The sequence below is a fragment of the Poecile atricapillus genome, chromosome Z (assembly GCF_030490865.1).
Source record: "Poecile atricapillus isolate bPoeAtr1 chromosome Z, bPoeAtr1.hap1, whole genome shotgun sequence".
Lineage (NCBI taxonomy): Eukaryota > Metazoa > Chordata > Aves > Passeriformes > Paridae > Poecile > Poecile atricapillus.
The window spans coordinates 98,637,098-98,663,728 of NC_081289.1; the positions used below are offsets into that span (position 1 = coordinate 98,637,098).

At 39.8% G+C, this 26,631-nt stretch overlaps 2 protein-coding genes across 2 annotated transcripts; both read right to left on the minus strand.

Annotated features, from left to right (window-relative positions):
• Positions 1 to 1,412: 1,412 nt before the first annotated feature.
• GTF2H2 (general transcription factor IIH subunit 2) lies at positions 1,413 to 15,656 on the minus strand. The gene is made up of 15 exons (XM_058865055.1): positions 15,293 to 15,656; positions 15,122 to 15,199; positions 14,122 to 14,158; positions 13,407 to 13,493; positions 12,541 to 12,591; positions 12,107 to 12,161; positions 11,275 to 11,380; positions 10,263 to 10,353; positions 10,002 to 10,089; positions 9,346 to 9,453; positions 8,099 to 8,162; positions 7,086 to 7,189; positions 5,135 to 5,237; positions 4,812 to 4,851; positions 1,413 to 3,860 (listed from the first exon to the last, which is right to left on the minus strand). Exons 1-15 carry the CDS (start codon positions 15,346 to 15,348, stop codon positions 3,741 to 3,743), a joined length of 1,188 nt encoding a protein of 395 aa, XP_058721038.1. The 5' UTR covers positions 15,349 to 15,656; the 3' UTR covers positions 1,413 to 3,740.
• Positions 15,657 to 16,700: 1,044 nt separating this feature from the next.
• On the minus strand, positions 16,701 to 26,383 carry MARVELD2 (MARVEL domain containing 2). Its single transcript, XM_058865056.1, has 6 exons — positions 25,175 to 26,383; positions 24,008 to 24,040; positions 22,773 to 22,909; positions 21,778 to 21,949; positions 21,313 to 21,363; positions 16,701 to 20,393 (listed from the first exon to the last, which is right to left on the minus strand). The coding sequence occupies exons 1-6, from the start codon at positions 26,252 to 26,254 to the stop codon at positions 20,277 to 20,279; spliced, it is 1,590 nt and encodes a 529-aa protein (XP_058721039.1). The 5' UTR covers positions 26,255 to 26,383; the 3' UTR covers positions 16,701 to 20,276.
• Positions 26,384 to 26,631: the final 248 nt, after the last annotated feature.

Consider the following 26,631-nt stretch of genomic DNA (forward strand, 5'->3'; position numbering starts at 1 on the left):
TAAACAACTGCGTAATTTCCTGAATATTGTGCCAACGAATGACAGCAGCAGATCCAAGTAAAACAATCCATTAAAATTTAGATTATGGGCAATAGGTTACTATCTGCTTTCCTTTCTCAGGTTTGGCTCTGCTGTTGTTGTTCATTCTGTAACTCAATAGCTTATAAAGGTCATCAACAGAAAAGGCAAACTACATCTCCATAGAGGGTGTAAGAGGTCTCATGAGCACTCCAGAGATACAAGGAATTTTCCATTGACAAACTCAAGGGACCCACAGGAAGGGAAGGGAAATGAAGGGGGGACAGGGAGGAAATAAAATTCCCTTCTCAAAATGAAATCCGTTTCAACTTTCCCCTGTTCTCTATACACCTGTTTTTTTGCAGGACAGTGTTTGGCTTTCAGAGGTGCTGAACACTTGATTCTAGTTGAGGACAGCCATGCATCTCATTTGGCTCATCCACCTCAGAAGGACATGAACACACACCCTTCATCACAACTGCTTTGGAGACCTGATTCAATGTTCTTCTAGTAACACCAGACAAATAAGTGTCCAGATAAATGCTTTTTCCTTCCTAAAAACATATCCTCCTTGCCACTCTTCGTTCTGGCTTTAACCTCAGACAAGTCTAAGGCAATTTAATTTTAATCTCCTTGTCACAACTTTTGCAAAAGCCATTCTCATTTTTCAGCTGCATTACTCTCCTAATGGAAAGCCATGACAAGATTTTAGCTAGGCACCAGGACATTACTGAATCTCCGCTCCACCTGCATTGGAATGTGTATCTTTTACTTGTCCTGTGTTTATATACCTAACCATCTTGGTTCAAGCTTATGTAAAACACCTGGCTTTAGGAATAGCAGAGGTTTCAACATGGGCTTCTTCAAGCCAAGATTTTCAAGAGTCTGGTCAGACTCCTCTATTCTCAAAGATGCTCAAGGTGGGATTACCTTTGCAATCAAAGATACTTGATTAGTTAGGAAAGCATTGGCCTGCTATCACATTCTCCAAAGCAGGGACAGAACTGGATTGCCAGCATCTTGGGCTTACAGGAAAGCAAAACAAAATCTGGGTCTGAGAGTAGATCCATCTGAACTCCTTTCTCAGTAGTTTAGAAGGTTAGCAGGTCCTTTCTGCACTTCACTTCTCAGTGGAAGGGTCTCCCTGATAAACTTTGTCTGAAGCTCCCATTCTGCCCATGACAGAAAACATCATTCAAAAAACTGAAGCTTTTTTAACAAAGAAAACAAAAGGCTCAAAACCTCTGGGAAAAGAAGTGGGTAAAATAAAATCAGACAGCCTGGGGCTGAGAAATGAAATTAAATGTCTGAGAATAGGTCAACTAATTTAAACCCTCCAGCAGGAACAAAAAGCCAGTGAAGAGAACTGGCAGCACCATCTGCTAACCAAGCTGTAAAGGAACCTTGCCAAAGGGACAATACAATTGCAGAGGATTTGAAGTGACACTTTTTAGAATAATTTTATTAATGTCTACTGCAGACGAATGCAGGGAGATTCCCTTTGTCTAAATCAGAAGAGAAGAGGGCATATAGCAGAAGGTAGATCCCAAATCAAAGCAATTATGGCCAATTTTTTAAGAGCTGCCTGCACTTCTGGGGTAGATGAAGAGATGTATCTGTAAGCTTGGCATCTGTTACAGACTAATAAGAAAAAATAAAATTATGTCACTGTAAAAACACACAGTTGATCCACATATTTTACAATGCATTTGAAGAAAGTCCCCTCAACTCAAAAAAATACTGTATTAGAACAAAAGGTGCAGGGAACACAGCAAGAATGATAAAATAATACAACAGTTCTTGCCTGAGGATTGAGTGAGTTGCCTGTATTCTTAATCATGATGACAGCATTTATGGAGAATACAGTGCATTGCCAAACAATGCATGAAAATAAAATGTATATTTATTCAAGTGCTGAGCAGACCTGTGCCATTCTATAAATCAAACCAACAATCCCCCCCAGCTTTGTTTTCAATTACCTGTAAAGAAAAACATACCTCTGGCAAGTAAATAAGAGTTTGTTCCTCTGGCACACAACAGCCATCTATCAAAGGGCTGCATCCTGCACACTACCTCTGAGTGTCTCTGCTGGGTTCCTCAACTTCTGAACACAGATGTCATATTTTGAAATATTACCCACAGCTTTGCCCAGGACAAATTCAGAAGGAGGAGAGAATTTCTTGTACTGTTTGCATGGGGTACATCTAACCATCATGGTAAATAAATCTAACCCACAGCAAAAACACTGGACTGAACAAGAGTGTGAGGAAAAAAGCAGCAGTTGCCATTTCTGTCAAAGACCATGAATGAGATGTATAGGACAAAAAGGGCTTTATCACACTCATTTCTTACATAGGGTTTTAACTCTTCTGCAGCTGTTCATGGACTCCCTGGAATTCTGTCTCCAGGTATTTGACAAACTTGAGAAAATCAAAGACTACCTGTGGGAATCAATGCAAAGCAAAAAAAATCAGCTCATGTATTTAATAGTTATTTGTGCTACAGGATTTTTTTTACATTCTTTTGGAAAAAAAGACTACTAAATTATATTATGCACATCTTTTAGATAACATTCATAATCACCTCTCTTTCCGTAATAATTCAGCTGTTATATTGCCATTTCTAATCTGACAAAAAACAAAGCGCAAAAATTAAGTCACATACACCCAGAGCAACTCAGTCACTGATGTATTTACAATCATCACAGGGTGACTAGAAAACCTAGAAAATTATGATGTATTGCTTCAGACACCGCACCTGTAACCTCCTTTTACTGAGGTGTAGCACATTACAATTCTCACAGGGTCAAGCTGCAAACACACTTTGAGCAAACACTGCAAAATGTCAGTCTTGCACTTGTGTCAATTTCTGTTCTTCAAGGTTCAGGTAAGGAGGAACACTTCCCCTCCTGCACCCACCTGTCTTGCTGCTTTAGAGGTTTAGAAAAGCTGATGTGCGGTTCTGTCAAGTCAGTGTAGCCTCAGAACCAAACAGCAGCTCTTTTTGTATTCAATACTGAGTCCATCAAACAATAGTTTGTATTAACTCAGGTCTTGCCCTTTTGCAAGTTCATTGCCTTTCAGCAATCTCACCCTCCTACAAGAAATTGAAACTTGACAAAACCAGACAGCTGCAGACACAGGAGTAACAGAATTCAGTTAGCTTTGAGTTGCACCATTAAAACCTAAAATGTGTTTTCAGCACATTCATAACACCTGTATTTAAGCTGCCTTACCAAACACCAAGGTGAATACTCGTAATACTTGAAATTAATACATGAAATGTCTACAATTAATTGCTCAAATCACCTTTGTTAAATTCTTGCAAAAGAATATTTTGAAATCCACCATCCACCAAAACCAAATGTAAATGTGTAAAATATATTTTCATGGCCTCTTTTTGAACAAGTAATGAAACCAAGATGAATCATCACATTATCATAAAAAACAGTTTTATCACTTTCACATTTACAAATATATACATTATTATAGTAACAGCTGGGAAAAGCCATAGTTCTTTAGACAAGAACAAAACACAGATACAGATAATTCAAGTACATATTAACAGTAATAAAATCATTGAAACATTTAAGTTTGCATCTATGCCACTGTTTATCCCTCTGTAATCTTCTTCAGAGATGCCTCAGTTAAAGTGATGGCTGAATAAAACAACTGGATTTATGCAAGAATGACAGACAGATCAATTTTTAAAAATATATGAGATCATACAGATACAGGAGCAGGGTGCTCATGAATACAGCCAGGACAGCAGTGCAGTGAATCATGAACAAACAGATCGCATTCCACACAAAATGCATTCTGACACACTTTGCATATGTACACCTGTGTGGGAAAGATAGAAAGACAAGTCAAATTAGCAAAAATTATCATCATCATCGCACTACAGTAAGACAACAGTTATGTCATCAAGAGAATGTAAAAATGCTATACTGCTAGCATCAAAGAAATTCAATTGAATTAAAGCTTCTGATAGCAAGTATATCCACAGGCATGAGCTCAGGTCACTGTAAATGCTTCCAGTGGCTGACAGTGGAAGCTTTTTTATGCAGCTCCCCAGAAAATCCCTTCCCACACTTCTGTGGAGTAGCCCCAATCCTCTGACAGGCATCCTCCCTGGAGATCAGCCCCCTAACAGAAGACAAAACCGCTGTGACTAAGCTATTGACCCCTTCCTGCTTTAGGACCTCATGTTATCTCCCTGTTAACTAATGATCATCTTATCCCGGACTCAGACCATTGGTCCCTTTCCCAATTCTCCCCTTCCCTATCAAAACCCCAGCTTTTGCCCAGTTCAGGGGTTAGACCATCACTGGCCCCCTTCGCTGAAGCCTGCACTAAAGACTTTCTGGGGAATGCCATATGATCTTCCTATCTCTTGTCTGCGTCGGCTGGACTAACCCCTGAACGGAGCTGGCTAGGCTGAACAGAGCTCATCATAGAGCAGAAATCACTTCTAAAAGAGCTGGTCACCTTAAGCCTTTTTTCCATGCTCCTAAGGTTACCCGTGGCTGGAGACTGTCTGGAAACCCCGGACTCTGGCTCTCCCCCAGGACGCCTGTCTGGGCTTGTTGCCGATAGAAACTGGGGTCAGACAGGCCCCCGGGACCCAGCCACTCTGCAGTCTAGAAAGTGTGACTGTTTAACACAGAACTCTAGTTAACCTTGACATAACTTTCACAAGTATTTTTATGGTCTTTAGAACCTAATGTTAAAGGACCATCTCTATTTCTCACACTTCTCAATACAAATTACAGTGCCACTCGACATACTTACATTTTGATCTTTTATTTCTCCCTGGCAGCCTTGACAATACCTAAAAGCAAATTTGTATATTTTAACTGAAAAGAAGAGCCAGGACTGTGTAAATCAGTGTTTAAAAATAGATCTCATCCATAGTAACAATTTCTGGCAATTATTTCAGCTATTCAACTGAACTCACAGATCATGGAAACGACAAGTATTTCTTAATGACAGAGGTGCCCCACACCACCCAAACACTCAGGATCCCCAGCAGCAAAGAAGCTGTTGCCAGCTATTCTTTTTGGTGTTACAAAAACGTTACAGTACACTCATTATCACAAATAAGCTTTGCATACCGTTCCCCCTTGTATTCTTCCAGTGGAACTTCCTGAAAGGCATCTAAAGGAAACAAGTGATGGTAAGACCGAGCCAGGTGAGGTGCAGACACTAATGTAAGACCTGCAAATAAAGAGACACCAAAATTGTTACAAGGGAGGTTTTACTGAAAAGCTTTTCTGTATCAAATAAAGTAAAAAATCTCATTCTCCGTGGATAATAGCTTCTAAGAATTTTAAAAAGTAAAATTACTTGTTCCATTAGCCAAACCAGTAATCCAGTCCAGTTTTAAATACAAAGAACAAGAAAATTGCTCAAATTTCTACTGAAAAGGTTTAACTCAGCCTTTAGAAATACATTTACAACACACAGTGGTGAAGTTAGGAAGCTCCTTTTGGCAATGATGGTTCTGCTGTATCACACCACCAGTTAAAATCATGCGCTATAACAAAGTTCTACTACAGCCTGCTATACTACTGCCAAAACCATGCCATAGCCCCGTATTAGCTAACACAGGTCTGCTGGTTTTAAAAGAGTTAATTTTTGCCACACTATCATGTGTCTGTGTTTGGATCTATGCTGGAAACAGGGTTGATAAGGCAGAAATGTTTTCTTTACTGCTGAGCAGTGCTTACACACAATCAAGGCCCTTTCTGTTTCTTACTCCCCCAGTGAGTAGGCTCAGTGCTGCACAAGGCATTGGGAAGGGATACAGTCAGGATGCAGTCAAGAGAACAAGAGAGTTACACCGAAAGAACAAAGGGATATCCCTTTGTTCCAAGCCATACAACGTGTCTCAGTTTATAAAGCTGGGCGAAGGTGGAAAGGGGAGAATGTTCAGGGTGATGGCATTTACTTTCTCAAGCAACTGTTACCCATGATGGAGTCCTGCTTTCCTGGAGATTCTGCTGAGGGGAAGTGGTGAATGAATTACTTGTGTTGCTTGGCTCACATACACAGCTTTTGCTGTAACTACTCAATTGCCTTTAATGCAACCCGTGAGTTTTCCCACTTTTACTCTTCTGATTCTCTCCCCCATCTCACCAGCGGGGAGTGTGTGGGTGTCGGGGGCTGAGTCACCAGCTGGGATTATACCATGAGAACAAGTTAGCTGGGGCATGGGCTGGCACAAATGTCTCCATCACTCAGTCACATGTAGTGTAAATGTCCAAACTGTTCTGCTGTTCACTGCAGCTGCCGAGAATCCATTGCAGAGACACAGGATTTCTCCAGTTACACTATTCCCCTGCTAGAACAAAACTTACGCTGGTGGGAAAAACTTGAAATTAAACTGGGATAAAGTGATCCAAAACTATAATTATTTCATCCTCTTGCCAAATACATGCATCCTGGTAATACCTATGGTGTTGTAGTCATGTGCCTGTAGGAGCTAGGAGAACAGCACCTCCTCACAATAGTAACATTATAAACCATGCTAATCCTCCCTCCCACCCTTATAGCAATGGAGGGAGGAATCATTGGTTGCACAGTCCATTACCATTTGCAAGACTAAAGGACTTCTGTTTACAACTCTACAGCCTGTCATGTGTCAGTACGAAGCCCTTGGGTTCAACTTGGAATCATTCATCCACACACTCCTGGAGGTGAGAATACTTCTGTCCTTCTACTCCGAAGCACTCTTTCATGCCCTTGCACTGAGGACTCTGAAATATGGGTGTGCTTAGTTAAATAAGGATTCTTGAGAAGTTACCATTCCCATGTGCATCACCCCTCTTCCTCACTTAGCCCTAGGTATATTCCTTATACCAAGGAATATGATACAGCTTTACTGTTATAGGTCAAATCCTGAGAGACTCTTGTACAAAGGTGACATCCCAGGTCACAGAAATGCAGGACTCCTAAAGCAGAGCTGACTTTTAATTACGAAGTATAGCTGAATTTTTCTACCCCTTAAATCTCTTACCATGAACAACTGCTCACTTCACCTGCTCACCTTTTCTTGCTACTTACCACAGATTTTGCATTCCACAGGAAGCTCACAGTATTTGGCTCTGCATTGAGGACAAAAATATCCACCCAGTGTAAGACCTGGGTCACTGTTATTTTCCAATTGCCTACAGTTGAAAGAAACAATTCAGTACTTAAGAAATAATACCACACTACTATGTAATTACAAATAATGTTTTCACATCAAATAATTTTAAGTTTCACTAGATTGCATATAATGGCTTAATGTCTAAGTGTCAGAAAACAATTGATACGGTGACACATCAGTGGCCACATTTTCCCAGAGGAACCAAAGACCAAATATTTTCCTATAAAGGAGTCAGTCTTTAAAAATAAAGATATGAACAATAACTGCATGCTTGTTTCTTTTTAGACACAAAAATATTCTATATTACATATATAAGATTCACATCGTACTTATTCTTTCAAATAGCACAAGCTGTTAGACATCATTCCATCCTGAAATTCAGACTCCCCTATCACCCTGGAAAACAGTGACTCTTTTCATTGAGAAGTGCACTGGTACAGTCATCAAATGAGGCCTCTATTTTAAACTTCCCTTTAAAGTCATGCTAAGAAATACACAAGAAGTACTTTATTCAGATAAAATAAAGTCGTCATAATTATCTTTCATAATTAAAGTAATAATTAAATTAATAATTAATTGGTCCTCATAATTATCTTTCATAATTAAAGTAATAATTAAATCAAGAACTGCAAGTAATTACTTAAATACCTTTTAGCACCTGTGTGTCCCAATCACTGTGTAACAGAACTAAATATCATTTACTACCTTAAAAATCAAGTGCAAATTTTAAAACACATATTTAACAGCAGCAACTATGATCACACACTGGAGCTACCAATGGAAAAAAAATGTCTACTGAAAAGTCACAAGATATGGCTTGCTCTTTTTTTCATATTATTCTGCAACACTTTTCACTGTCGAGCAGATTTTCTGACTAATTAATACTGAATTCTTAACAGCTCATTGAATTCAAATCAATGCTACTTACGCCATGCTAAAGGAGGGCTTGGCATCTTGATCAGATAGAGAAGCAATAGTATGCTGAGGAAAACCTGAAAAGAAAAACATCCCTTAGTAACAATTTTAAACATGTGTCAGTTTCTTACTTCAATGAAGATCAAAGATTATTCTAGACATTCAAGCTTATCTCTTTCCCATTTGTTACTACAGGAGAACTGATACTCTCTTGCTAGGTATCAAATTCTTCCCAAAGGTCTCTAGCTACATCCGCACCTCCCTGATTTTACTTCCCCCAACTGAAAAAATGTCTTTGTCATAGACTTGGTGTTAACCAAAGTGCACTGGAACCCCATTTTTGAAGAACAGTTAAAAACAAAAATATGTGAAATGGCAGGAAAGCAGAATGAGCAGCATACAAATGCTCACTTAAACAATTGTTTCTAATTAAGGGGGAAATATTTTTATATGCACCCATCCAGCCTATATACACCTTCCAAGTCCAGTGTATGACAGATGAGACTACAGGACTTTTTGGAGACTGATATCATTCTTTTTATAATTTATTTTTTGCAGTTTTTACAGTTCATGACAGGTGGTTTTTCCAACTGTTGCTCAGGCTCTACCTACAAGAAGTAAACCTTTTCATTATCTATACCTAGACATAAAAATACATACATTCTTATCTATGTAAAGGGTGGATGATAGTAAGAACTCTTGATCTACTGATGATCTACTTTGTAGAATTAGAGTTCCTATTCTGGTTTAACTCCAAGCTTAAATTTATTGAGAAACACAACAGGAAAAGAAAAGATACCTAATCTACTTGTTGAAAGAACACTCCAGAAGCTGCTAATAAACACGTACTACCTACAGCTCTCAAGTCAATTAATAGCTGTAACAGTTGCCTTCTGCAGGAAAAAAAAAGTAGAGGGAGAAATAAAATAGTTTTTCATCCTTCATTTCGAAGTATTAAATTAATAACAACTACTGTGCCCTCAATATCATTCCAATTTGTTATTCCCAAATTCTGTTCAGTAATTTGTCTTACTTTATAAGCTTTATTTAAAAGCTGACAACTTTGCAGGAATAACGTCAAGAAAATTGATACTTATCTAGCAAAATAAAAGTTAAAACAAAAAAAAAATTGCACAATATCTTTATTGTGCCTCTTACTATTTGTATAACCTTAACACACCTTAACCTTAACAGGAGAGGCAAATAAAGAAAAAGATTAAGCAAATCTCGTGCTACAAGTTTGACAAAACCATATCCTACCCATTCGAATAAGGGAGCACTCAGAAGTTGAACTGGCAGGTGGAGGACTAACATGGTGCATCAGCAGTTCCTTATAATGACCTTCATCTAAAATAACGTGGTAAGTTCCTGTCACAAACAAAGAAATGCCTTACTGTCAGGTTATGAGCAAAAAAGAATAAAAACATATATTCCACATGACAGAAAACAACTTAGGAAGAAAACACAATCTATCCAAGCCTGCTCCTAAAAAGCAGCCCTGTTAGGTAGGCTACAGTAAATGTACAGTTAAATGTTTTAAAACTGGTAATAAGAGAATGTTAAATTAGATATGAAGGCACAGAGCTTTTTCTCCAACATTACACTGCAGCAATGATAATGTACGAGTTACCACTGTAGCAATGCATATTAACATGTTAAACTGATGAAGTTCCACTTCACACAGCTTTATATTTGGAACACAAGGTTTGAAAAATAGATGTATTTCTTCTCTCTAGAGCTGCAGCTACCAGCTGATAATGATTTCACTTAGATTTGGGCAACTCTTTAATTTTCTGCCAGCACAATGGAAAATATCCTTTAAAATATCAAAATGCAGTAATAAATATATAACAAACTACTTAATTTTGATTTTAAACTTGTGTGAATAATATAACTACTGAACTTCAGATACGTACCACCAGTTTCTCGGGCAAGTACTGTACAGACTCGAACTTCAGCACTTAAGCCGATGACAGACACTCTGATCTTTACTGCTTTTAAACACTTAAAATAGAGAAAAAAAAAAGCATACTCAAATTTATGTGCATAACAAGAAACAGTAAAAAGGTTTCAAGTCTTAAATGAAAATTAGTTGGTGATGATGCTGCAACTGCCTGTTTTTCCTCCAGTAGCTTGGATGTGGTAGTCAATGCAGTAGTCAAACTTCAGTTCGGTACCTTAATTAGATCATAGATGTTGGCAGGATCACATGTCGTCAGACTGCTGAGGACTACCAGAACCTCTCGGCTTGTATGTCCTGGCATGTGCCTAAGGAAAGCACACAGTCAGTTTATGTCTGCACACTAAGCTATTTCTATGATAACATCTCCAAGAACCTTAATGTATTGAAGTCAAAAGATGACATATGAAATCCTGTACAAGCTGTGATAATATACTTTTCTGAGCACCAGATTTTCACTTTCTGAAAGACAAACTTTTGCAATATCTAAAATACAGTATTTAATTGTGTAGTTGTTACCTGATTATTTGCTGTAATGAATCCTTTGTACCTTAGCCATACTACTCACAGGTAAAATTCATCTTCAAACTAGCACACTGTAATGAGTCTTCCTGACTTCTTAAAAAACGCTAATCAGTTTTTAAGCATAAATCCATTACTTTTAATTAATTCTAGTTCTTAGCTGAAAACTCTCTCCCTCCTTTAGTAATTAAATAGCTTTTCATGACACTGACTATTAGCTTTGTTCAGTGCTTTTAGCTGTAATTCCACATACTGGGATACATCTTAATACCTCACACAGCGAACAAGTGTTCTGAATCTATCCTACCTGAAAACTGATCTTTCTAAACAATGCCAAAACTCTCACGAGATTATTGTGACACAACGCTGTTTCTTTTCCTGTTCTCTTGCATTATTAACTCCTAAGTCTGTCCTCTCTCATACCTCAGCCCTTCAGTAAAAAAGAATTGCAATGTCTTTCATCACAATATCTAAATATCATCATCAACTTGGTTTTCAAATTTCATTTCTATAAGAAACACACCCCTAAATACAAGCAGTAGTGGTAGAAAATAAACTTCTGTAGTACTAGAATATTTAACTTAATGATTTGTATTGTAAGAGGAGATAAAGTCACCTTTTAAAGACCCATGTCAGCATGATGCAAGATGCTACTGAGAAAAATTACAATTACAAAGAAAGCAAAAAACCTCCATGTACATACTAACTTTAAAGTCTGCATGGCCAAATTTAGAGAATTATATAGAGAAGGCTCTCCACTGCAGTTCATATCCACTGCTTTCTTCAGAGCAGTTACGTGCTTTTTTGAGTTTCCTGTAAATGAAAAAAAATGCAATCAATTTAACTGATACAACAAGTTGAAGAACAAAAATATTTAAACTGTAATGAAGTGTATGTAATGAAGTGTACTTGTAATGAAGTGTACTTCATTACATCAGAATGCAGGAAACAGTAAGACAGACTTTTACTCTATAGGCACTCAAATGCTAGAAAGTTTAGAAGCCAAAAAGAATAAAATCACTGCTGGGTATCATTAGCACTCAACATGAGTGTGATGTCTCTCACAAACAGGAAATGAATTTTGTTTCCTCTGTTATCCTCAAAGTATGGTTCAAAGATTGACTGATCCTCAATTTCCTCAATGAAACCTGCTGAAGCCAAAGAGACTGGTGTAACTGCAGGCAGGAACCAAACAAAGCTTGACTTAACATCTGATCAGATCTCACAAAAAACACAGATGTTGTAACATACAAAACTAACAAACAGGGTAGAAAATTAACCATAGGGGAAACAGAACATATCTGAGTTACGTTCTGATCAAGACTTGATCACAAACAAGCACACAATGACACAATTCTGGATCAAAGCAAATAAAAGCACAGATTATGGTTTCAGACAACTTGCAATAATTTATCTTTTGAATTAAAGTTAATTATGACAACGTAACTTCATTTTTAGCAGTGTATCAGGCAGAATTTACAATACCAATGAAAAGGATAAAAACATCTGCAATTAAAGAAAAGAATATTACTTCCCTACCTGACAGTTCTGTCATTTTTTCCGCTCTTTTACTCTTGGTTACAATTAAGCCAATCTAAAAAAGAGACAAAACTGTTCTTTGAAAGTTTTACAATGAGTTTATTTAGAATTTTACTATAATTTTTTTATGTCTTTATGGACCAGAATTATTTAACCATGCAAGTTTTACTTCAAGTGTAACAATAACAGCACAACATGATGCATAATTTTACAAACACTCCTGTATTTTCATTACTACTGCCAAAAGGGACAAAAAGAAATCTAAAATTCTAAATGCCTGGCAGAAACAGGCAGAAACAAGAATATCTCTAGACTGATGAATAAAGGATGGGAAGGTACACATAAACTGAAAACAGTTTACTGGGTAGTATTACAGCCAAAACTATCTTTTAAAATAGTTTTCTGCTATTTGTTTCTTGCATGGTTGTACATACCTGACTAATAGGATTCTGGTCAAAGTACTCCTCAACAAAATATTCCAGTAACTATAAAGGAAAGTTAAGACAGTTAAAAACTAATTATACTTTTATTAGACATGCACTATGTAGATACAAAACATCTAGTATAACTAAAAAGCAAAACAAAGTAGTTGGGTAACATAAAAAGGGGGAATGAGCCTTTGCTTTCCATTCTTCTTTCACTCTATCTCTCCCCCTTCATCCCATGTAGCTAATGAAATGCAGATTTCAGAAACTACACCCCCCGTTATTTTATTCATGTCCTATGTTGAAGTTCTAGATTCCTGCTGGTTCAAATGAAGATTTTCAATATATCAAAAAGCACTAATCTTTACAAATCCAACAAAACCCAGGATTTCATGTTTTAGTATTGTTGGAGAAGGCCATACAGAACACGATGTACACAGTTCAAGTCCTCCACAATCTGAAACAGCAATCCAGTTCAACTCTCATCTAGCATCCTTTCAAATAAAAATTCATTAAAAAACCCAGCTGTAAGAAAAAAATATAAACCAATTCTAGATACGTAAACGAAAACATGTCGTCCCCTTACTATGGGCAACACTTAATTTCCAGTTTCCAAATGTGTCTTCCCATAACACGCCTTTATAAAGTGTTTTTACTGCACTGAAGTACATGTGCAAGGCAAAATAATGACACACGGATTTTACTATTCAAAAAACAGGAAAATGACAGACTAGCGACAGAAGCAAGGAGACAAATGCAGGGATGAGAGATGAGGCTATGCACATACAGGAGACTGCAATTTTTGGAATGCAAAATGCAACCAGTTTACAGAGAAAGGGTGGCTCAGTAAGAAAAACTTGGAAGTGCAGGAATACCTTCAGAGTGCAAGTTAGTCTGTTCGGTTTTAAGTCTTGGTCCTCCATTGTTCTTGATCCATCAACAACCACGTAAAGATGACGCATCTGCATTTTCACCATATGTGAAAATCACTCACAGAATACATATTGAAATTAATTCATTATTCCATTTACTTAAAAAAGACATTACTTCCTCCCTCAAAGAGGGAAAATTCAGTAGACTGAGTGATGCAATTAATGTAAAATGCAAAGTAATGCATTCTTCAACTTTTCTCTTAAAACAAAAAGAAACCCTCTCTTGAAAATTGCGCACTGTTCTTTTCTCCTCTCATGATAAGCTACAAAACATGCATAGTTTGAACATTCACATCTTCATCTGAAGAGTTCAGTGTTGTACAAAGCAATGTGTTTATTTACAGCACATTTCCATTATGTCCATTTTTCACATGAAGAGAAATGGACAGAGCGAGCACACGTGGTGTGACTTCTGCTGCCAAACACACCCTGTGTGTCAGACCTCCAACCCTGAATAGCTATGCTTCGCATCCACACTGCCGACAAACAAAGAATGATTAAAAAAAATAACGAAAAACACTGGAAACCATAAGGTTTGCTAAGAAGTACAGCTTTAGTATGAAGTTAGGCCAGCAGAAGTATATTTCACACCTGGAATACCGCCTCTAGCCCAGCAGTTTTGGACTAAGGACAGAAGAGGGTTAAGGTATTAACATACCATTCCAAGCCGGACTTGTCCATGGTGTTCATAGAGTCTAACAAAACACAGAAGGATTTAAGTCAAATTCAAATGAGTGAAGGGCTCCTAAAATAAAAGTCTGAACAAATCTAATACTGGACTTCTGGCAAAAACGTAGAAGCAACAAACAGCAGACATTTGCTCATGCTGAAAAACTCCACAGCTCAATCACAGATTTCACAACTCTCAGAAAAGAAATAAGAGCTGTTTCTTACTATCAGGTTTAATGAAGTTGTAAAATTTCACCCAAATTTGACAAATCAAGTTCTAACGTAACTTCAAATAACGCAAAATTTGGGATTTTTTCTAGCAATTTTTCTGAAATTTGAAACAGAAATCTGTAGCCATGATACCAGGAGCTAGATTCTGCTGTGACAGGGCAAGGGGCAATGTTTTAAACCAAAATAAGGTCGATTTAGATTAGGGATAAACATGTTTTTACCATGAGGGTGGTGAGGTACTGGAGCAGGTTGCCCTCAGAAGATGTGGATGTCCCACCCCTGGGAGAGTTCAAGGCCAGATTGGATGGGGCTCTGACCGATTTGGTCCACTGAAAGGCGTCCCTGCTCATGGCAGGTTGAAGTGAGATGATCCTCAAAGTCTCTTCTGACCCAAACTATCTTGTGATTCTCTGATGTGTATATTAAAAAAAATTGATGGAAGATTTCTCTAGGCTGTGCAGATTGCAACTGCAGTGCTCTGCACTGTTTCATCAGATCAAGACCTGTAGCTTGCATACACATGGGATACACAGCCTGTATGCATTCACCATTCAAAGATAAAAATTAATTTTTCACCGTTTTTTCTGGCATGCACCTGCCCCTCTGAAGGAGAAACTACATAAAAACATCCTGCAGGCATACCTTATACTTAGTTAATTAATTAAGGCTTAATGCCACATGACCCAGTTTCAGGATGATCAAGCCCTTATAACTGAGCAAGTCAGTGCTATTAGCAGACTCGTGGCCGCACCAAGTACCTTTTCCTCTTTGCTTTGAAGAGAATGTCCTCGATGGTTGCTTTCAACGACCCGGATTCGTCTTCCTTAAGAATTTCCCTAGGCAAAACAGACGCAAAAAAGTGGGCACAGGGGAGATTTTTCCTCCTCTTTCGCCAGAAAGGAGAGAAAGGTGAGGGGGAAAGAACATACCATGTTCTTTCGTAGCCTCCTTCCCAGCGCTTGGTCCGCTCGGGTTCATCATCCATCTCGGCGGGAGCTGAGGGCGGCTGGGGGGCGCTGAGGGGGTTGCGGGGTGACCAGGGGAGAAGCGGGGAGCTCAGGGAGTATCAGGGGAGCTCAGGCGCGACGAGCGCGTTCAGGGGTGACAAGGGGGACTGCGGGAAGAAGACGGGAGTGGAAGGGGTCTGAGACGAGCCGAGGGACACTGAGGGGGGTGAGAAGGGCCACGGGGGGCTAAGAGGAGCCGAGGAAGGCTGAGTAGAACCGCAGGACACAGAGAGGAGGTCCGCCCCGCGCCCGCCGCCAGGCCCTGCCGTCCCGGACACGTTGGCGCCCGCCCCCTTCCGCCTCGGTGCGCCGCCAAACCGCCCCGGCCGCCGCCCGGGCCGCGGAGCGAGCGTTCCGGAAAGGTTCCGTTCTGTTTTCCTCAACATCAGCAAAATCCTCCAAGCGCGGTCATGGAGAGGACGGGCCCCTCATGGAGGGAAGGGAGGGAAGCCGCCTCACGGAGACATCGCTCGGGCCCGTGGTGGCTTGGCCGTGAGGAGCCCACTCGCTTGTGCCTCCGGACACACCCGCCAGGCCATGGCACTGTCTGGGTCTCGGTGGCACTTCTGTAATTAACCGAAGATATTTCAGTAATCAATATATATAAACGCAGGAGCCTGGAAAAATCACTGTATTTTAACACGATTATGCTCATACGCCAGTTAATGAAGGCGACCATCTATCCAGCAAAAGCAAGAAGTTTCAGGTGTTTTGATGTTAAATAATCACGTTTTCCGTCTACCTAAAATAATTCTGAGTATTCATGTCACCAAGAGTTTCCATTCATTATCATCACAGTGAGGATGCTGATTGCTCTGCCGAGCGATTAAAACTCTACCGGATACAGTGGAGGTATGCCAAGACTGGGCTTCACCTCTTGAATTACAGGAAAATTACTGAACATCCGTTTCTAAGGAGTCTCACTCTGCATCCAAGTGAGACAATGCATGAGGAAGAAAACATGTAAACAGTAGTAACAATTCGTGAAACAAGAGTGGGGCAAAACTAACCACTTCAGTACCCTTCAGCTTATTGCATTTATCAGGAGCAATGTGTAACTATAATGGAAAGAGAGAAAAAATTAATTCGTTTTCAGTTAAACCATACCTGGGAAAAAAAAAAAAAATTTTTTTTTTTGAAGGAAAGCAATCTGAAGACCGGAAAAGAGGAATTCTTTGAAAAGTCAGGATTTGCTTTTTGGAACTGAAATAGCTTGAACAACTCCCATTAGAACATGCACCACCTTTTCTTTAGAAGGAAAACACTGAAATGAAGTGTCTTATAAGCTAGCAGTTTGAATAAAAGAAGTGAGAAATGAGACTTCTTTCAAACAGGAGTAATTTTTATTCTCAAGACCAAGAATTTCAGTGCTGGACAGGAGCACAGGATATACAGTAATTTTGTAAAACTTGATTTTACAAGTGCTTGAAATCCCACCATGATTTTGAAATTAATAAATAACGTACTGGATACCTTATTTTGCAATTTCAAAGCAATTAGGTTTTTCATTGCCACGAGCATTTGTAGTCAATATGCTGTCATGAAAGCTGGTCAGGCTATTGCACAAGACAAAACTCTGGGTACATTTGTTAGTCACTGCTTTATCTGGCCTGAAAAAAATGTATGGCTTATAAAAAGTATGCCAATCTTGCCACAATTATTTTGATCTAGGATACCCAACTGCTTACAAAGATAAGAAGAAACACAAAACCAGTTTAGAAACTATAATATTTGTAGAAAAGCTAAGAATCTTGAGCATCAAGATTTGTAGATCTGTAGACCAAGATTTGTAGATCAGGCAAGCGTTCTCTAAGAGGAAGACTGAAGGATAAAACTTCTTGTATACACCCAGGGTTTGAGGAAGTCTGTAATGAAAAGCAAGCCCACTGATGTAAGGCAGTCTTCTTTGGTGATTCATGTATGTGTTAACTACTTTCTGCAAAAACCCAGTCACATGGCTAAGACTGCATAGCACACTGTTTATACATACATGCGAAAGTGTAGATTCAGAGCTGAGCCTAGAGGGGCTGCAGAGAGATTGAGGCGATAATCATCTAAAAACTTCAGTTTTGTCTGGAGTATGCCTTCTATTCTTCATGTATAACAAGAGGCCACTTTCCTTGATAGTTCTTATGGTAACTCAGATTGAGGGATTCTCCCATCACTTTCCTCCTAATTTCTGCCTTGCTTCAAGTTGCTTCAGCTTCCAGCCATTAATTCTGATTTCATTAATCTCAATTTCTCTGAAATGAACATTAAGACTAATCTTAGACTAACACGTTTTCTCCAGCACGTCTGTGGCATTGTAGACAAGACCCTTTTCAGCTGTCCATTGGTAGGTTAGAGTAAAACAAGAGCATGGATTGTACACACCAGAAGGGCTACAGCCCTGACGCCTGTAACAGACACAGGAATGAGCAAGTAATTTAGTGTAATGGTTGCAACATGTTGCTGCAGCCTTAGGATGGCCTGTGTACCTTAGGATGGTAGCTTACTTCTGTCGTGCCCTACATCAATGCTGTATTGAACCCAAAAGGCAGGCAGAAGAGAATATTTCTCTGCCAGCTTCTCTTCCCAGCATTTGGAAAATCTACTTGGCCACACCTGCAGCATCTTGCTGGGAAACATGAGAATCCACATACAGATGTTGCCCCTTAATCTCCTCACTCCAGACACAGGTATGGTGTCCCCTTTTCCCAACCCATTTGCTGGAAACTTTGCAGGAAAGAAGCAACACGATGGTTCTCCACAGGCTATGCAGACACTGTCTGAGGGACCAGGAGCCAGTTTTTCAAAGTCTGAAACTCAGACCACTGTCAAAAGGAGCCTGGAGCTGGGTCTCACTGTCCTACATTAAGAAGACTTATTAAGTGTGCAGACTGTCAATCTTCCAAAAAAAATATCAATTCTGTTATTTTTAGCACTTAATGAACACCAGTTGATCCTCAAACTTGAACTAATCTTCTGTTATTGATGCAATGCCCAGAAATCTCAATGAGAAAAAATGAGAAACCTGGGTGTACAGTGAGAGGTCATTTATTTAGACTGTGGAGATTTGGACAAGTACTTCTCTTACAAAGTACAATTTAAAAAGTATTCAGCACAAGTATAAAAAATTGGCCCATCTCCTTTACAAGGAAGAGCGGTTTATCCTTTGAAATTAATACAAACCAGAACCAGAGAGAAAGGCATTGACAAGAGAGAGAGAACAAGGCACAGCACTGGCTGTCACCTGTTCTCAGAATGATGAAAATACTGAGGCACCTTCCAGGTAGATGAGACTGATGGCTTTGAAATGAAGAGGTGCCAAACTTTCAAATTCTCTCAGCATTCCCGTGGCATCTTGTGCTATTTACCTCATCCACTAAAGCTCTTGGAATTAAGTGGCTGATAAAATTGGAATGTCAATTTTACAAATACGAAGGTGGGTGCCTGGCCATCAGGATTGCAGTGTGAATGATAAGGGCCAAAAACCAGAAGGGCTACAACAGTCAGAGTGAGGTATGTTAATGCATTTCCAGCAGTGAAAAGCACAGGTAGTACAACCATGACCATACTAAACTTGAAATGGCTTTCCTGATGTTGTTCCTTTAAATTAAGGCTGAAGTTAAAAACTTTCCTTCAAAGAAGAAACCAAATGACTAACAAAAATTTGCAGTAACTGTAATCAGAGCACCTTTTACAAAAAAAATGTCTTTATAAGCAATAGAGTAATATGGCTACTCTGGTAGGGTATTTTTATATTAAAAAACATATTTCAGAACAAATTGCAGTTGTAGAAAACTGTACAAAAACTATCAATGCTTCTAGCAATTTTAGTAAATAAAAAAAGTTAGTAAAGTAAATAAAGATTTGAAAAAGGATACACAGAGAAAAATTACTCACTTATGAAAATACTTGCACATACAAACCTATCCCCAGCATAATATCCCCAAGAAAATATAAAAATATATATAGAATTTATGCAAATATGCTCTGGAAAGTATGTCTTTTAATACATTTTACCTGGCCTTAAAGAGGACCCTAACTATTTATACTTTGAATGAGAATTAATTTTGTACTGTGCTGTACTTACTCTCTGAATGCCAAGTTCACTAACAGCTGCTGCAGAGACAAAAAGTCCTGTTACTTGCTGACAAAGAGTGAAGCCCTTAAACATGTGTACCCCTAACAGCATGATGCAGAAGGTAGGCACAGCACACCTACCTATAGCAACACTAATGGAACATTAATAGGTCTCATCCTGTACCTCTGTTCCTTTAAGACCAAGTACACATTTGTTGCATCATCTCTGAAGAGGGCAGCAAAAAAACCAAACCCAAGTCCCCCTCCCCCAGCTGCTTAAATAAGAAGCTATTCTTCCTCTCTTATTGGGCAAAATTCAAGATGATTTCTGGTATAATGTACAACATTTGGAATAAAAATACAAAAAATTCTTATTAAACTAGCTTCTGAACTGACCAAATTATTCAATACAATTAGGCAGTGCATCAAGCCCCACACAGAAAGAACAGCTCAGCTCTTTCTGGTATCATTAAGATGTCACATATAAAGAAAATTCAAAATTGTTAACAGAATTTCTGTGCAAAGTTTCCACAAGGTATTTGGAAACTGCTTTCTCTGGTTTTGCAAGTTTGCAAATGAAGTATTTTCAAATAAAGTATTCATATTTAAGAGGCCAGGATTTGCACTAAGGAAAGCAGAATGTTAGCAGCGGTTTCTTAACTTACAACTTCAATTACAATTGGATCTGCATACAAAACCTATCAGGAATGTACAATATCCAAATATATGACAGTGATTAAGTAATCCCCATATGTGTACTGTTCAAAGAGTAAATAAATAGGTTAAAATATGTATATAGATTTTAAAAACAGAAAATGGTATCCATGAAGTCAAGGCATTGCTAAGTTTCTACATTCCAATTCATAACTTTATCATAGTCCTGAATTCGTTGCTTTATGTGAGAAAGCTTATTCTTCAGATATTCACAACGCTTCTTTTTCTCCAGAAATGCAGGATCCTGCCAAAAAACCAAAAACCTTTACATTAATATATTAGGCTTTCAGACTTTTCCAAGAAAAGTCTATTATCGATTATGTTCTTGACTAAAAGGACAGTATGTAAATATTCTCAAAAAATCACAGTCTTTTTCCCTGGCCCTTTCTTATTTCCTGTTTCCCCTTCCTTCATGAAAGGCCAGAAGAAAATGTTCTGCCTTCATATGCTGTAGTTAGTTAATAAATAGAGCTGTTTTAAAACAGAAATCTGCAAATATAAATGACATCCTACTACATAATTTAGATTTTATACACGTATTTACTGTACATGCCATAAATCCTTCCCCCCCAAAAAAGCAATGAAGTTTAACTAACATGGACACAAACTCTGAATTCCATGGAGAAAAAAAAAATTGTATTTGTAATGCACAATGTTTTTAACAGAAACACAGATACATGTTTGCTGCCTGCATTTAAAAATTACAAAGAGAAACCTCTTGGATTATACTGAAAATTACTTTTTGAGAGTGTCTAAATTCCATGCCTCAAAAAATACAAAACTTCTTTTCAAGGGTAAGACTATGCTTTCTGTTTTTATCTATTGGCTGTGTCAGTCAGTGAATATAACTGAACTAACATTCTGGATGCAGAATGCTAAGAGATGAAGCGTATTCTCAGAAGATGAAAACGTTCAGCTCTTGGGTTGTGGTTTGGGGTTTTTTCCCACATGTGGCTACTGGAACCATTATCCTCAAAAATGCTTGTTGGCGTGAGTGTATGGGTTGTGTCCTAACTTTGCCAAAGTTTTAGAAGACAAAATACACAAAGCACTACAGGTACTCTTAAGATACTGAAATCTGCCTAGTGTCAGAAGTATCGGCTATTTACACTTTCTTTGCTAGTCATTAGATTCAACAGCAATGTAAATCTAAAAACACTTACGTTTTTCTTCTTCTTGTATTCTTGCAGAACTTTTGATATCCTTTCCTGTTCCTAATGAGAAACCATAGAATTTTAAACTTTGATTTGGCTCCCTATATTCATGTAAATTCTACAAAATACTCATGAAATTCTCATTTGATCAATACCTTGTGGTTATAACATTTTAGATGTAAATCTTATATTTGAGAAACAATGAAAATACATCAACTGTGACTCAAGAGAACTTAAAAGCTACTAGTGTGAAAGAAAGAAACAAAAATCCCCAGAAAACCATGTATATGTCTTAACTGGAACTTCGTATCCCTAATTAATGACCAGAGATGATGTAACTTATGGGGAAACTTCCTCTCACACCAGATCACAGCCAGCGTCAGACAGCATTGTACCCTAGCTAAGGACAGTCAGAAACTGCCTGATACCACCCAACACAACGATTTTCCATGAACCCATTTCACAGGTACTTACATATATGCTTTCAGGATGGTGTGGAAGCTGTTTCAGCAACGCATCCAGCTCATCAAATTTTTTCAATACAGCATGAACTTCCATAGACAGTTCTTTATACTCAGCAAACTGATCATTGAATACCGCTTTGTACCGGTCTCTCATTTCATTTGTTTGAATTACAGGGTATTTCCTGTAGAAAAAAAATAAAATCTAAGAATTGGTTTTAGAGATACAACTTACTAACAAAATTTAGACTCTTCATCTTGACAGTGTATTTCTGTATTTTTTGCTAATCTAATAACCTGCTGAAATTTGCACTGAATTCATGGAATCACAGTATAGTTGAGGCTGTAAGAAATGTCTGGAAATAATCTGATCTGACCTCCTGCACAATCAGGAACACTTAGACCAGGACTGTATCCAGACAGCTTTTGGTATCTCCAAGCACAGAGACTCAGTCTCTCTGGGAAACCTGTGCAAACCCTCACAGAGAAAAATATTTTCCTAATATTCAGGTGAAACTTCCCTTGTTTCTATTTGTGCCCACAGAAAAATAGTATAAAAATTAATTTATTATATCAGATTTGGAAAGGCCTACCCTTTAAAAGGGAACACATTACAAATTCAGCACCTAGAAAGTGTAAGAGTAGTCAAATTTCAGGCCCTAAAAAGGCAATTTTCCCTGTATTTTAGTTTTTTCCTCTAATATCTGTACAGTGGTCTTCTGTTCCTTTGGCAGTTAATGTATTTGCTAGATTTTGACATTCTGCTTCAATGTTTGAGGTTTGTGTGGGTTTTGGTTTTTTAATTAAGGCTCCTAATTTATGTTTATCGGCCTTCTACCACTGATAGCAGCCCCATCCTCTCTACATTTTAATGTTAACACACAATTAAGAGTTCCCATAGCACGTGCATGGGAGAGAAACCACTAGTGTATACAGAAGAAATGCAGAGTGAAAAACATTATTCAAGTATCCTCCACTAAGTTGGCTCATCAAAATCAAGTCACTTACGCTAAGTAGTCTGGCATCACTATAGGTTTAGGAATGTGGCCTGCAGGTATATGACCATTAAGCAACTCTGGTTTTCTTTCCAGTGATTTGAGCTGTCTGTAACCGACTTCTTCTCTTGGTCCATCATCATCTTCATACTGTTTTATCAAAGAAATCATTCGTTCTTAATGAAATCAGTTTTACATAAATCACAAACTATGCAACTTTAAGACAGAGATATATATATTGAGCAGCAATATATGTAATAGAAGCAAATCAGAGATATTTCTTACAGCTCTTATTGTAATTAGAAAATCAGTTTAATGAGTTACAGGAATACTTCTCACACAGTATTTTTCTTCAGTTTGTCTTAACTGCAGTACAGATAAATACTTCTGGAAGTTCAGAAAGATTTGTTTGCGTGTCTTAAAAAACTAGTGTAAGGAGGTTTCCTTCAGTATTCATTTAATTTGTGAATGAACTGGAATCATTCAGTTCTTTGAAGTTCCCTTTTCTCCTTGTTTCCTATTGCACAATTCATCCCTTGATCTAGAAATAAAAGCATGTGGAATCTTGTTAGAACACAAACAAAAGGATCCTGATCCAGTACTGCATCAACAGAGAAAACAGTGGTAGGAAATTCACAATGTCTAACAGGAGACATTTAAGACTGAAATGAATACATCATAATTTCTCTGGAAACCCTATACAAGTTTTGCAATGTATGCAATGGCACTTTGTGTGGTTGAAACACTAACATTGCTGATGGTTTAAAACAGGCAAGGGGGTCTTTGGAGCAGTCTCAGAGACCAAGGAAGAAACTGAACTCCCAGGGCACCTACACTGTGCTTCTGCTGGTTCTCCTGCAAATTAAGCCCACAGCCAAGAAGAAGAAGAGTCTCAAACCTGTAATGCATCAGACAACCTGCTGTTTTAGTCATGTCCACCAAACTCTGTGATAAATACTACAGAACTTGTCCCCTCATGGAAAAGGGTAAGAGCACATGGAGAGGCAGCCATCACATCTGCTATTTTATTGTTTTATAGATTTTGTAACGTAGCCTAACTAGGAGTAAGCTCTTTACAAGCTCCTTTTGAGCCTTTTAGGCAGAAGGCTGCTGTCCAAATGAACTTAAAAAACAAAACCTAATCTCTTCGAGGTCAAATACACAAATAAATAAATTATTATAGTCACAAGGAAAAGAATAACCATTTAGAATTAACAGTAAAAAGAAAAATAAATTCCTATTGCCTACCTTTTTTTCTGGAAAAGAGGACTGTGTTTTCATCTATCAAAAAAAAAAAAAAAGAAATAACTGAATTTTATTTTCAGCAAAAATAGTATGCAAAAAGCACAGACTCCTAAAATTTAAACATTTTCATAATCATACTGTACAGAAAATTACACTAATATTTAGATACAATGAAATTTAGCATAAGGATTATATATTAATTCTATTCTATTTTCACTAAAGACTTGTTGTTTAAGGAAAACATCCACCCAAACCCCAGAACAACAGGATTTCTGAGAGCACAGCTGTAAGGAGCAGCTTGCAGGAAATACTCCATCCACTTCCCAAGCTCCTTTATTATTATTTCACATTCCAGCCCAAGTTAACCCACTAACACTCTGAGCCTAATTCATTGCCTAGAACACACAAGTGTGATGTTTTGGTGATGTTTTCAAATTAAGGAAGTTTTACACAAATTACCTTGAACTGTCTAGGTAAGAGTGTTAAATCTCTACTGTTACAGTTTATCATTAACCAGACAAATACTGAATGCTTCTAGTGTGCGCAAGGCCAGTAGTCGGGCAAAATATCTGACATTCAAAAGATGTGGCTGACTGAAATTTGAGACATCGAAATCTAGCCAAGGCTGTAACTGCTAATATTTGCTGATAACTATTATAAGGAAAGCTGAAAAGGCATAAAGAAGTTGCTTGGAGTTTTGCTTATGAAGTAAAAGTATTTCACATTCTTAGGCTCATTCACACTTGCACACTTGATGTGCTAAATGCAAAGTTTTCAAATAAATGCTAGGTGGCTTTAAGCCACCTAACCCTGCTGAACAGATGAACATTGTTCGTTTCTTCCTTTGTTTGGAAAATACACACTAGGAAGTAGTTCATCAGCTGACTCAGGAAGAGAGCCCAGTATTACCAAGGGAACAGAGCCAGGTTCTTACCCAAGGTGAATTACAAACATAAAAGAAGTATCCAAGACTTTAGGTCTTAAAAATGCCTTTCATTTATCAGTTTCTAATACTGCAAGACTGGTTAAAATCAATCTCAGGGCTATAGATCTGCTGCAGAGAAGACACTTGATTCGACTCTCTCTATGCCATGGTAAGATCTTACAGCTGCTCCCCATCATGTGGTACCCGGTAGACAGGTAGGCAGAAAACGATAACTAATGACTTACCTCCTGTTCCATTAATTCCCTGCGCCTCCTGGCCCCTTCGTGCCTCCACAACTTTAGGGAAACCACGGCACTAATTAGATAGATGATCACCGTGACAAACAAGAAGATGATTGCTGCAGTCTGACCGCCCTCCACACGGCAAAAAGCCGCATTTATCGGCGTCTTAAACAATTGGTAATAGCAGAGCCCACCTCGGTTGGTATCGTTCACGTACACTATGGCAGCCGACATGTACAGGAAGAACAAGGCCACATTGATCCCAAACTCGGTCAGAGGCCACCAGTTGGAATCGAGGAGGATAGTTCGGTAGTACATGGACATGCCCAGCACGAGCAGCACTATGGTGACGATCCACGCCATTCCCGCCACCACCAGGACGAAAGGCGTTTTGGGCCCGCTGTAGGAGTATCCCCCATAGCCGCTGCCCGCCCCGTATCCGTAGGGCTGCGAGAACCCGAACATGTTGTACCACTCGTTGTCCTTGTGCACGTAGGCGGTGACACAGGCGAAGACGGCGGCGCCCAGCAGCAGCTCGGTCACGCCGAGGATCCTGAGCAGCCCTGCCCAGGACTTCATGTAGGCGTACCGCTGGTGGTACTCCTCCACCCGCTCGCTGTACGTCTGCCCAGTGCCGGCGCGGCGCTCCAGCGAGCTCAAGGGGTCTGCCGAGGGCAGCATGGCCTCGGCCTCTTTCCGAGAGTTGTAGCTGCCGCCCGACCCCCCGAATGGGTCCGTGTAGGAGCCAGGCACCGCCTTGGTTCCCGGCTGCAGCGGGCTGGGAGAGGCAGGCGGCGAGCATTCGATCCCGTCCGAGATGTACCTGATGTCGGAGGCCGTGCTATCCCAGCTGGAGCCGGGGTGGCGTCTCCCTTTGAAGAAGTTCTTCCACGAGTCAGGAATGAACCGCCGAACCGGCTTGAGCTCTGCCGCCCCGCTGGGGCCCGGGCTGACCCCGCCGGGGCCGAAGGGGGGCTGCAGGGGCAGCGGGGGCGGCGGCGGCGGGGCGGCGGCGGACCCGGGGCTGGCCCCGCGGGGCAGCGGGGACCTGCCGGGCCGGCCGCCCTGCGAGCTCCGCGACATGGCCGGCGCTCAGCCCGGCCCCGGGCGCTCCCCGGCCCCGCTCGGCTCACCCGACGGGAGGGAACGCCGCGGGGTCCCAAGGGCAGCCGGCGCCGGAGAAGGACGAGCCGGGCGGAGAGCGCCCACCGGCCCGGGAGCAGCCGCCCAACACCTGCGGCACCCCGGCGGCCTCACCTGCGGCGGCCCCACGGCCTTCGCCCGGGGAGGCGGGAGCTTCCGGCCGGCCGGCCGGGAGCGGCGGGACCGCCCCGGCCAGGAGCGGCGGGAGCTTTCCCGAAATCGCGGTGCGCCGGCGGGGCGCGGCAGGGCCTCGCAGGAGGGCTGGGTGACTCACAGCATGACAGAATGGGTCAGGTTGGAAGGGAACGCATAGGGTC